We start from the raw sequence: 12,882 nt of genomic DNA on the forward strand, positions 1-12,882 counted from the left end.
TTTGGCTACCACTCTTGCTGTGAGCAACAAGCTATCCTTTGTCTCTGACCCAGGGATTTCATGTTTTCCACTAGACCCATGAAACCGTGTCAGGCTACATATTAGCTTACAAGTTTGATAAAAATCTCAGACTGTTTATAGTTCCTGACAACATAAAAATATATACTGGATGCCAGTTTTTAATTAAAAAATCAGTCTAATCAATTATAAGGTAATTATAATCATATGTAAAAGTGAATATAAAATTCTTCTGCTGGGAAAAAGGTACTTGGACAAAGGATTTTGAAACATTGATCTTAGAAATTTATTTGCATGTCTTGGATGGAAGCAATTGATACAGTTTACTTGGAATTCCTGTAAAAAAAAGAAGAATTTTTTTAAAGGTAGTACTGCTGTGTGTACTTCAGGAAAATAATAATTAAAAAAAAAATCTCTGCTTGCTGCCAAAGTTGCTTTGAGCATGCACAATACCTGGAAGTAGTATAAATAAAATAACATGAATTTCATCAAAAGAGCAAAATCTCTGAATGATTTCACTGTATAAGAAACCAGATACAAATCTTACAAAACTAAATTGTATTCACCTTAAAAGTTTCCTTATTACTGTCCTCTGGCTAATGCCCAATAGGCTAAATGAGTCTTCAACACATTTCTACTAATCCACCGTGATATACATACCTTTCAAACCAGGAGTTAAAGGCTTACTCCTAGAACTAGAGGTGTCCTCATAAATATCATAGCTGTCAAAATGGAGTTTCTCTCTTCTTGAAACATAACCCATTTTTGATAGGTCAATATGCTGACTACAGATTTTTTCACTTAGATTTAGATAGACTCTTTGAAGATTCTGCATCTCAAATTCCAAGGCATCCCTTTCATTTTCTATACTTCTTACATAGTTTTCTAAAAGTATTTTATCTTCCTCAAGTCTACTGATGCTGTTTTCAAATTTTATACTTTCTTGACTATGTTTTTTTAATTCCTCTTTTAGGATCTGATTATCAGTTTTAATTTCTATTACCATTTTTGATAACATTTCACATTCATTGCCCATTTCTGACAAACTATTCTTATAAATATTTGCTTCTGATTTTGCATTTTTTATTTCTTGGAGAAAATTCTCTTCAGTGGTGGATTTATATTTTTGAATATCCTCAATTTCTCTTTTCATCATTTCTCTTGCAGTGGTAGATTCTTGTAAGGTAGTTTCAAGATTAAGCTTTTCATCTTTAACTGTTTCTATTAATTGAAGAAGTGTCTCTTGTTCAGTTTTTGCCAGTTTTTCTTTCTCCTTCAGCTGCATTATCTCTAGGTGGTTTTCTTTTAGTTCATTTTCAAGTGAGCCTTTTTCCTTTAGAAGTTGGTATGTTTTCTTCTCTAATATTTCCTTCTCTTCTTGTAGCAATAGAATGTTTGTTATCATTGATTCCATTTCTATGCTCAGTCGCTTATTTTCATTACTGACAATGGCCATGTCACTTTGAGTTTTGTGTTCCTTACTTTTTAGTTGATCTAATGTTTCTATCATTTGTTGCTTCTCTAAAGAAAGTTGACTATTTTTTTCCTGTAGGGTTTTATTTTGTCCTTGGAGAATATTATAGTTACTAATTATTTTTTTCAATTCGTTAAGACATTCTTTGCTATCTTCTTCTGTTTTAATTAACTTGGACTGAATAGTGTTCTTTTCTTCAACAAGATTCTTAAGTTGCTTTTCATATATTTCAATTTTCTGTATCAGAGATTGTGTGGTAAAGACAAGAGGTTTAATTTTGGACTTAAGAGTTAGGTTTTCATTCTCTAGTTTCATTACGTTTTTCTGGATGTGCATAGACTCTCTCAGGTAGTTCTGTAAGTACTGAATTTTTGCAATACACTGCTCAGTAACAGAATTGGCTTTGGATGTTTTCTCATTTTCACATATTATTGATCCTTGTTTTACTGCAAATGGTTGCCTTTCTTCATCTTTCATTTCATATTTTGTTGGGTCAAAGAATGACAGTGTATGTCTTGGAATTCTAGAATGGAATTTTAAATCTGTGATACTCTTGTCAGTGATAGGAATTTCTTTATTGTTTTTCTCATTCTTTCTCCCTCTGTTTATTTCACTCCTAGATAATTTTCTGCACTTCCTACAAAAATTCACGTGGAATTTTGACACTGTTTCCCTGAGAGGGAGTAATTTGTTGACTAATGCCTCTAATTCCAAAATTCTCTTTGATTTTATATCTTCATTTAAGTTACTCTCAATATTTTCTTCCTTAATAAAGTTAATTTTTTCCTTGTGAATGGGGGACAGGTTATAGTTACCATTGTTTGGAACAGCTTTTAAAGTTTGAAGTTCATTTGTAAGTGCAAGTTCCCTATCATGTGACTTTTGAAGCTCTTCCTTCATTTGTTTGATAGACTGGCAAATATCATCTAAATTTTCACAAAATCCATGTTTGAGAAAAGGCATAGTAATTCTGGACTTATCCAGAATTACAGTATCAGCTTGAGACATCCCGTTTTGAGGTGTGTTAGGTAGAAAATTATAAAGGTTATTACGATTTTTCAACATGTCAGGGTTTTCTGAAGCTGAATTATCTATTGAGGTTCTCAGAGTTAATATGTCCTTGAGATGTATCTGGGATGGAATATTTACACCTTGAGAGCGACTGTTAATGCTATCGGTGCTGACTTTTTCTTCCACTGAATGAAGAGTCCTAGAATCCTCAAAATGATGAATTTTCTCCATAGAAAGGGTTTCTTCTTGATTCTGTATAGGCTAGTAACAATAAAAGGTACACTATAAATGTACTTTCACTTGCTATTTCACCAGCAAATTAAGATAATATTTTGTGGAGGATTTATTTTTACCATCAGAATGAACATTTTATCCATTTCTGCAGCAAAGAAGCCTAACAAGTATGATTCATTTTCTCCAGAAAATTTAACCATTCTTTAGAGTTCTGTAACTCTGGGTCACAATTTGCTTAGAAATTGCACCTATTTCCTTAGGGGATGAAATAGAAGGGCTAACCCCTCAATTCCAGAAATGGAAATTCAGCATTTCTCAAGAGACCATCAGAGATAGGTGGAGAAGACAGGTAATAGGTCAAAGGGAAGTTTAAGGAAGCGAAAATTTCCACGTCTGCTATTTGTCAACCTTAGTTTGGCTTCCTAGTTTCAGATGAGTCTAGGGCTATAGCTGTGCTGGAAATGTGGGTTCTAATAAGTGTAGATAGAATGACTCTAGCTTGGACCTGTTCTGGAGAATTCACTCTGGGTCTAAGTCACTCCTAAAAGTAGAAAAACTCTTAAGTGGACAGAAACGCTATAAAAACTTCCTTGTATTTCAGTTTGCTTTGTATCTGGACTAAGTCAAATGCCCCCCCCCCCAACACTTTCCTAAGAGAAACTAGAAAATTACAGAAATACAGAGGTAAACGCACGTCTTTTGTGGCTTTTAGGACAGGACTTTCCTTATTTTCATCTCCGACAGCCCAGTCACCCTGTGAAGAAGGGGAGAATGTAAAGGTGACAGTAAACTGGTTGTAGAAACATTTTTGATGTATCTATATATAGATATGATTTTGTACCGAATAACATACCAAAGCCTTTTCATTGCATGTGCCGAATACTAGATTTTTTTCTGAACTAAATTGTGGGTTTTCGACTTCAATAATACTTTTGTTCAATATCTCACTGATTTCAGACTGCACCTTTAAAAGATAAATGAAGAATGTTAGACTTTGAGTTCAGATTTATAAACTTATGAATGCATAAGAATAATAAATATTTATAGTTAAAAGTTATCTTTAATTTTCCTACCAGTAAAAATTCTTTTCCATCATATAAAATATAATTAAATTTATTTAATTTATTGTAATCTGTCATTGAAGGAATCTTTAAGTGTGCCTTTATTGTATGATTATAAAATCAGAAAGGCGGAGTTCCCGACGTGGTGCAGTGGTTAACGAATCCGACTAGGAACCATGAGGTTGCGGGTTCGATCCCTGGCCTTGCTCAGTGGGTTAAGGGTCCGGCGTTGCCATGAGCTGTGGTGTAGGTCGCAGACGCGGCTCGGATCCCGCATTGCTGTGGCTCTGGTGTAGGCCAGTGGCTACAGCTCCGATTGGACCCCTAGCCTGGGAATCTCTATATGCCGAGGGAGCGGCCCAAGAAATAGCAAAAAAAAAAAAAAGAATAAATAAATAAATAAAATAAATAAAATCAGAAAGGCAATTTAGGAAAACAGTAAATCTTACGAATAAAAATAATTTTAGATGTTTGATTTTTACATTGTTGAATAAATCAGAGGTCTTTGATCTCTGTCATCAGAATGGAATCTGGTCTGTCAGCCTCGGGAGTATTTTATCTTCTCTTCCCATTTCCCTGCAGTTACTTTGAGTACAGGGCTACTAGGATGAAGTTTATATTGGCTCTTTAGTGAATATGTGTTGTGTTATATACCCCTGATAACCATGCCCTATCCTTCTATTAACACCACCCCTTATTCCTTCTGGATAAAGTCCATGTGCTTTTTTGTTTTTTTTGTTTTGTTTTGTTTTGTTTTTTTCAGGGCCCGATGTACGGCATAAGGAAGTTCCCAGACAAGGGGGTGAATCGGACCTATAGTTGCTGGCCTATGCCACAACCATAGCAACGCCAGATCTGAGCCACATCTGTGACCTACACTGCAGCTCACAGCAACAATGGATCCTTAATCCACTGAGTGGGGCCTGGGATCGAACCCACCTCCTCATGGATACTAGTCGGGTTCATTTCTGTTGATGCACAGGGAAGTCCTCATGTGCCTTTGTTAATACAAATCCCACTTCAGCTCCAAGAGATGGGCATGGAACTCAGAGTTAACCAGTCAGAGGGTTGGCTCCCTTTGAATAGTGATTGCTTCAGCATTGCATGTGGGGCCATCGGAATCAGGCCAAGAACTCATTATAAACCATTAAGAGAGAAAAGCACAGCCTCTTCTCTGTCTGACTAGAGTCTGAAAGGATAAAGGTGGAACTTCTAGCAACCCTTTTTCTACCACATGGAATCCGAGAAGCCATAACTGTCAAAAACAGAACTGAGATAAGGCGTGAGGCTGGTTTCCTGAGGGTGTGAGTCCTGGTCTCATGGATGAAGCCCTCCCCAAGTGAACTGTCCTTAGGGTTTTAGTTGCCAGAGCAGATAAGGTACATTTTTCCCTTAGTGGGTTTGAGTTGGATTTTATATCACTTATAATGAGAGTCCCTATTTGTAGATGATATTATATAGGTAGCATTTTAAACATATGTTCTAAAAAAATCAGTGAGTGTTACTTCTATTGGCTTATATCCAAATACAAGTATAACAGAATGTACCCAAATCTTGTGTCTAGAATAGGTTGTGGCCTCTATTTTATTACATTTGCTATCAGTTGATCAATTGACTCGTGACCATTAGCTTAGAAATGTAGAATGATAGCCTAAGTTTGGGTATTTTCTACATAAATTAAAAGAAACTTACCATGCTAACATTCTGTAAAGTCTGTATTCGGAGAGCCTGAAATGATTCCAGTTGATGCTGAAGGGCCTATGACAAAATTATACAAGATACAAAATTGAACATTTTTAGGTAGGTGAACATATACTTTGTTATGATTATAAAAAACAGCCCCCAAAGTCGCCTATTACAAGGACCATGTGAGGGTAAGGTGACTCACGTTCTTAATCTTTCTTGCTCACTCTCCATTGCATTTTGATGGAAATTTTTGTGGAAAACCCATATGTATTTAGGAAGTACTCTAAGAAAGATCAGACAGGTTTTCAGAGCAAACAAACTCAAATTACTCACTTTCAGTGCTGATTGCGGTTGGATTTGATTTTCTGATTCTGATGTGCAGCTATATTCTAAAAAGCAAAATTGAAAAACTCCATGATTTAATTCTTAAGTTTCATTTTTAAACAACATTAATAGAAAGCAGTCTCCTAGCTTTCTTGGATGATGAGGTAGAGATAATGAGGTGATGGATGGTCACACTGGGAAGAACCCATTGCTAGCCACATAATGAGTTTAAGAAATGATGCTCACTTGACTTATAATACTGTACCTACTCGAGATTTCAATAGTGTAACAGTGGTTTTACTTTTACAATAAACCACTAACTTTAAACATCAAACTTAGAACTCTCAGAAACTCAGATATCTTTGTTTCTGGGATATAAACTACATTGGGGAGGGGGTAAAGAAACTAACAATTCTCAAGTTATGAGAGACCCTTGGCAGAGTGCTATATAGGTCTCGGCATCTATGAAACAGCCATATGAAGTTTTTCTTCCTTGACGTCGAAAACAGTTTGCATTGATAGAACATAATTTTTGTCATGCAATTGAGCAAAAAGTGCTATGAAGATCTGTGTGTTCCTTCCTAGAAAACAGATTATAGATCTGAAGCAGGGGAGAGACTGTATGATTCTTGCAAATTTCCTGATATACATTCCTTAAAAATTTTTTTTTTATCCTGGTTGATTTATAATGTTCTGTCCATTTCCGCTATACAGTACGCAGTTATACACACACACACATTCTTTTTCTCATATTATCTTCTATCATGTTCCATTGCAAGTGATTGGATATTGTTCCCTGTCTATACTCTTTTTTCCCAATGTTAGACAACTTCTTTTGGAAATTTTCATAAAAAAATTTTAAAAGTGTGTCCTGAATGAAATGAGAGCTGTGTTAGAATGTTCCCTCAGGCTGACAGTTTCTGCTATAAGAAAAGGGTTTATTTTTTGTTTTAAGAGGTCAGCACATCTTTGGAGCAACGGTCTCCAGATATTATAGAAGCTGGTTGAAAGTATACACCCCCCACCAACCCCATTACGATCTGACCCTCATCACTGAGAAAGCAGCTGTGGTTAAGAGCCTGGAGCCCTTTGACCACCTGAAGAATCTGCCTTCATCACAGGGCAGGGATGGACCATGAGTCCATCTGGATATTGCTCAGCTTTGTATCTTACTGGGAATAAAATGTAGTTAGAAATGTTCATCTAAGGGAGATAAGAAAGAACTCAAGTGAGGTCTGGATCAGTCCAGCAAGGCATCCCAAAGTTTCTCAAACTCTAAAATAACCTCTTCTGATGCACTCAGAGCAAAATGCAGATCAAAAGGAATATATAACCTAGAATCCCACAATCCAGAATTACCTCTTGCTAACTTTAGGTACTCACCCTTCAGTCAGCTGGTAATACACATATGTGGGAAAAAAATAAATGATTTTGGAGTGAATCGGGTCAGCGTTCTTTTGGTCAGCACTAGGGAATGGATCACTTGGTGACAATTGAGTGTCCCTAAGAGGACAGAGAGAGGAGAGGGCACAAAGTCACCCTTCCTAATTTTGCCTTTGTTTTACGCAGGAGATCCCTGCTGTCCTTGATAGAGCATGACTTGGGATATCTCTCACATATGGCATCCCTGTCCTTATGCTGGCTATGCTCTAGCACGGAAGACCGGAACTCTTACACAAGCAAATTTTGCATGTAACTTCTATGAATGCTGGCGTTTTTCTCTAGGGCTTTTCATCCTGCTTAGGTTCCAGAACAATCACATGGTCTTGCTAAATTAATGTCCCTCAGTTTCTTCTGACCTTAAATGCTCTCTGAAGTGCTGAGTTGTCTCAGTGTCTAAACTCTCTGGGAGGACTTTCTCCCCAGCTGGAGCTTTCCATTACCCTCCTATTGCACAGGGACACCTGCCTGTCCCCATGCAGGTGGGGCTCACAAGATTGGAGAGGGGGTGGTCAGCACACTGTCCTGCTGGCCTCCACTAAGGTGTGGCTCATCCTGGTGGTCCCTGGGCCTCCAGTTGTCTTGTGTCTTATCTGTGAGGGTGTAGCTGCTCCAGCCCTTCTTTTGGGGCCCTTGACAAGACCTATATGAAGGTCCTGGATTTGGGAAGGTGGCAAATCCTGTGCTGACCTCAGGTCTCCACCTCACCGCTTTTCCTGGCACCTCTGCATCTGGGTCACCTGCATGTCCCCTATGGGCTGTGAGCAACTGTCAGATCGCAACCTGGCCCATCAGTTTAGATGTCACCTTCTGCCCACAGTACTCTGCTACTCCCCTGGAGTGTCATGCTGAACACCAGCCCCCTCTGAGGTATGTAGCCTCCTAAGGCTTCTTTCCAGGGAATGAGACTTCAACTTCAGTGTTCTCAGATCCCTCCTGGCTGGGTATTTACACACATCTTATTCATGATTTCTATGGAGCTTAAAAACTGCAGCTCTTTTAAAAAAAAAACAACTTAATTTTTCTTTTTTTTAACAAAATAGGACGCTCAGCTGTGTTTCAATCTATTATTTAACATTTGGGTCTTTTTTCCTTTAATTTTTTCTTAATTATAGTTGATTTACAATGTTCTGTCAATTTCTGCTGTACAGAAAAATAACCCAGTTATATACATAGTTATATATATATATATAATTTTACTTTTGTATATAACTATATATATATATATATAAAAACAACCTCTCTGTGCCTGTTTCCCCACTTGTAATAGGAGGAAAATGGTAGACTGACTTCATAGGGTTGTGAAGATTAGATAAGTTGATAGATTAAAGTGTTTAGAACAATATCTGGCACAAAGTAAATGCCAGATAGCGGTGTTAGTTTATTATTATATGAGTAGTTAGTGGAACTACACCAGGTGGGCAGTGGATTTAGGCAATGTACTGGCTGCCTGTAGTAAAAGGCAGAAACTTCACTGCCATCCGAGCCTTGACCTGGAAGGTTTTACCTTTTTCACTGCCACCATTTTCCTTTACCCCTTCAGAGGAATTTAGGATCTTGGACGCTGAAAGGAGAACGCAGGCCACCTCATCCTCTTCCTCAGGATGCTTTTCTGTTGGGAGAAGAGGCAAGGCCTGGGGATTCGGGACGCGGGAGCCCTGAGCCGCCACCGGAGGGCGCGCTGGAGCCACGCTGGGGCGGCGGGACTGGTGGCTCCCAGACCAAAGCCAGGCGGGCTGGGGGAGGGAGGCGGTGCTTTCCGTCCCGGGGTGAGCGAGCTGTGCAGCGAGTCTGGAAGATTCGCTCTCCGGACAGGACCCGTGTGGAGGGAGAGGCGGCTGGGGAGGCGGCGCCCTCCACTACCACCGGTCCACTTCCTAGACCGTCCCCCCAAGGGCCGGCTCCCGGCCTGGCTCTTACCTGGGCTCATTTCTGTTGCTCAGGCTCTCTTCCCAACCGACTTCCCTAACCCCTGGCATTCTGCTCAGTTGCTTCTGGCAGCCTGTTGCTTGGTAACGTGGTGGCCGGGACTCCTCGAGCGGCAGTGGCCCGCGCCTGGGTGGGGGATGGGGGAGGAAGAAGTTGCGAGTTGAAGTCGCGGGTCCCGAGTACCTGATGTTCGCCCTGCTAGAGCTGCGCGGTGGGAAGGTCCCAGCTTTGCTTTGCCCCCCAAACCCAGAGGCAAGTTCATTAGGACGTTTCTCCCCTCCCCTTTCGTCTCCCCTGCTGACCCAGAACTTCATCGTGAGCAGACTCTTGATTAACACAGTATCTGTTAGACCGAAGCTGTGTGGAGAGAGGGGAATGTTTGGGGACACACAACCCCCCAGGAACCTCCCCTTGTCTGATCGCCATTTCGTTGTTTTATTCTGTTCTTGTTTCAATGCATCCCTCCGATTAGTTTCAGCGATTGGGGGTTCAAAGGGTCCTAGACCAATATTGTGAAAGGACTTATGTTTGCTGTGCTTAAAAGAAGACCCCTCTTTCCAGTAATGAGCTTAAGATAACTTGAAATGTACACAAACGGAGTTCCCGTCGTGGTGCAGTGGTTAATGATTCTGACTAGGAACCATGAGGTTGTGGGTTCCATCCCTGGTCTCGCTCAGTGGGTTAAGGATCCGGCATTGCCGTGAGCTGTGGTGTAGGTTGCAGACATGGCTTGGATCTGGTGTTGCTGTGCCTCTGGCATAGGTCGGTGGCTACAGCTCCGATTAGACCCCTAGCCTGGGAATCTCCATATGCCGCGAGAGCGGCCCTAGAAAAGGCAAAAAGACAAACAAACAAACAAAAAGTACACACACATTAGAGCTGTCGCAGAATAGATCTTCATTTGTAGAACATGCTGATTTCCTATACACTTGGATAAACTGCCTGCCAAAAGATGGATGTTGTGCTGAAAGCTGGAGCTTGTTCAGCTGAGAACTGGTTGGCATGATGTGTCAGTCAAAACTTAAATAGAGTTCTTTAAGTAAAAGCTTTAAATGAGTATATATTATTTAATCTTGTGAGAACAACCATTACAGATAGAATATAAAATAATTGAAAATTCAAAATTTAAGACCCATAAGTTATGGTTTTATGAACTAGGATAATATTTCATCTAAATTTTCCAAAAGTATAGAGGAGGTATAAATTATTAATGCTGGAACTGGAAGTTCTTATTTCCTGCCATGGTGTCACACATCACCTGTACTACTTTCTCATTGTGGAGAGGTTTTCTGTTTCATTTGCCTTCATGTTAGATAGATGGGGGCACATTTCCTGTCAGATATGCTTTCTCTTTCCGTAGTTGTTGGCAGTCCAACAACTTCCCTGAAAATGTCTGCTTTATTTTTTATTGTGAGCTTCATTGCTAAAAGTTGGAATTAAAATCTGTACTGCCAGTTTTTTTTTTTTTTTTTTTAATCTGTGAGTCACAATATTTCAGAATCTTCTAGTGGCTCCTCTTAGAGAACCCATTTTCACCTGTTGACTAACAGCTGCAGATTCAAGAATCTGGAACAAATTCAAGAGCTTGCACAAAAACAAGCTAGTCAAATCTATTCTTAGCAATTTATTACCAGACTAAAATACTTTGTTGTTTTTTAGCTTCAGAAGATCTTTTTAAAAATCTGAGATCACAAGGCTATCATTAATCATAGCTGAGATCTGTAGTAGTGTGAAAAAGTAACCAAACCACTCCTAAAATATAACAAATTTGGGCAGTTATCATAAGGTCAGTGCTTTAGTCAGAGAAGCACTGTGTTGGTGACTTAGGAAGTCTTGGATGGGTAGTGGGCCTTTGACAGCTCAAAGGCTTGGTGCAAATGCATATCCACAGCAGGCTTCCTCTATGTTTCTTATAGAATTAGTTTTAACCTAATTTTGTCTATATAGGAGATGGAACCCCACAAATCACTAAGAATAGCCACTAGCTTTGGCTCTTAGGAATTTGATTGCTGCTTTAAGGGGACTTATTAACATCAGTATAATGGGGATTCTGAGAACGTGAGTTGATGTACCTGTATGAAGTCTAGTGTGCTAAGGGATAGACAGAGAAATATCAGGATAGCCTGAGAAGGAATAGATGTTAGGGAAAGAGATATTTTTAGGATGGTGTGGAGTACTTGAGCATGCTTGCAGGCTGAGACGAGTCGGAGATTCAGAAAGGCTGGGTGGGAAAAATAAGTTGGAAAGAGAACTTGAGGAATAGAGCATGGGCATGGGTTGGATGAAGAAGACAGAGGGGCTCACAGTCTTTTCAAACTCGAGAAGTTTTGGCCATTCTTCAAAGGTGTTGGAGAGCTTTCCTCCCTCTGACCAAGGCCTGAGCAAAGGGGAACGCATGGCATGTAGGTCAGATAAGTGCTCTGTTTGTGGAGCTCCCTAAGGGTATGTAGGTGTTTATTGGTTTGAGTAAATAGAGCAGTCAGAGTCTCTGTAGCTTCTTCAAGACTTTAGTTCAGATTGAAGTATGTGACCCTCTTCTTCCTGATGCAAAGCTGCTTTATGCTTTTTTAGATACTGAAGAAACTGCACTAATTCAGGCCACTCAGTCACACATTAGTAATAACAGTGTGTTTCTCTTGCTATATAAAGATACTTAGAATATGTAATGAGTTTTTGTAAAAATGATTTTAATTTTGTTTCCATTATAGCTGCTTTACAGTGTTCTGTCAATTTTCTACTGTACAGCAAGGTGACCCAGTCACACATACATATATACATTCTTTTTCTCACATTATCATGCTCCATCATGAGTGACTAGATATAGTTCCCAGTGCTAAACAGCAGGATCTCCTTGCTTATCCATTCCAAAGGCAATAGTTTGCATAATGAGTTTGCAGTAATAAATCCATAGTCCTTGCTTAACTTCAGCTGTGAGCTATGACATGAGTCAGAGGTGGTATTGGTGACCAGGGGACAAAATGAAACTTCTAAATTGAACCAGGAGCTTGGCCACACTGACAGCATTCCCTCACTAAATGGAATGATCAGTGAGTTAACACCAATAAAGACAATGTCAAGAACAGATCAGGGACTTTTGAGCTGGTAGAGGTCCCAGGAGTTGTCCTGTCCATCTCCCTCTTTCTGCAAATAAGAAGTTGAAGTCCAATGCCAGAGCTGCAGTTAAAGTCCAGTCCTTTTATTTTAAAAAATTATTTATTTATTTATTTATTTATTTATTTATTTTCTTAGGGCTGCACCTGTGACATATAAGAGTCCCCGGGGTAGGGGTCCAATCAGAACTGTAGTTGCTGGCCCATACCACAGCCACAGCAACGTATGATCTGAGCCAGGTCTGTGACCTACACCACAGCTCACAGCAATGTCAGATCCCTGACCACTGAACGAGGCCAGGGATCAAACCTGAGTCCTCATGGATACTAGTTGGGTTCATTACCACTGACCCACACAAGAACTTCTAGAGTCCTGTCCTTATCCAGAGCTATTTTCATGACAGTCTTCTTACTTACTCTTTACTTAAATCATTAGTTAATATTTTTGTTATTCCACATTACCTTTCCCTAGCACTCACAGAAGAGATGGTTTTTATTATAAAGAGGCAAATATAGACTGTAAGTTAATGTTGAAATAAGTAAAACGATACAACAGAGAATTATACTAATGTTTAGAATTCATAGGTTTATAGAG

At 39.4% G+C, this 12,882-nt stretch overlaps 2 protein-coding genes across 10 annotated transcripts in view; one reads left to right on the forward strand and one right to left on the reverse strand.

Annotated features, from left to right (window-relative positions):
• CFAP96 (cilia and flagella associated protein 96) overlaps positions 1–12,882 on the forward strand; it is a 487,170-nt gene that overhangs the window by 23,628 nt on the left and 450,660 nt on the right. The window lies entirely within an intron of this gene.
• Positions 281–9,310, reverse strand: CCDC110 (coiled-coil domain containing 110). The gene is made up of 8 exons (XM_005671722.4): positions 9,169–9,310; positions 8,756–8,860; positions 5,818–5,873; positions 5,491–5,556; positions 3,591–3,701; positions 3,432–3,491; positions 679–2,764; positions 281–354 (listed from the first exon to the last, which is right to left on the reverse strand). The coding sequence occupies exons 1-8, from the start codon at positions 9,176–9,178 to the stop codon at positions 305–307; spliced, it is 2,544 nt and encodes an 847-aa protein (XP_005671779.2). The 5' UTR covers positions 9,179–9,310; the 3' UTR covers positions 281–304.

Source organism: Sus scrofa, chromosome 15 (genome assembly GCF_054392235.1).
Source record: "Sus scrofa isolate SSC_HxYL_T2T_F1_AM1 chromosome 15, Sscrofa_HxYL_maternal_Yorkshire_Landrace_v2.0, whole genome shotgun sequence".
In the NCBI taxonomy this organism is placed as follows: Eukaryota; Metazoa; Chordata; class Mammalia; order Artiodactyla; family Suidae; genus Sus; species Sus scrofa.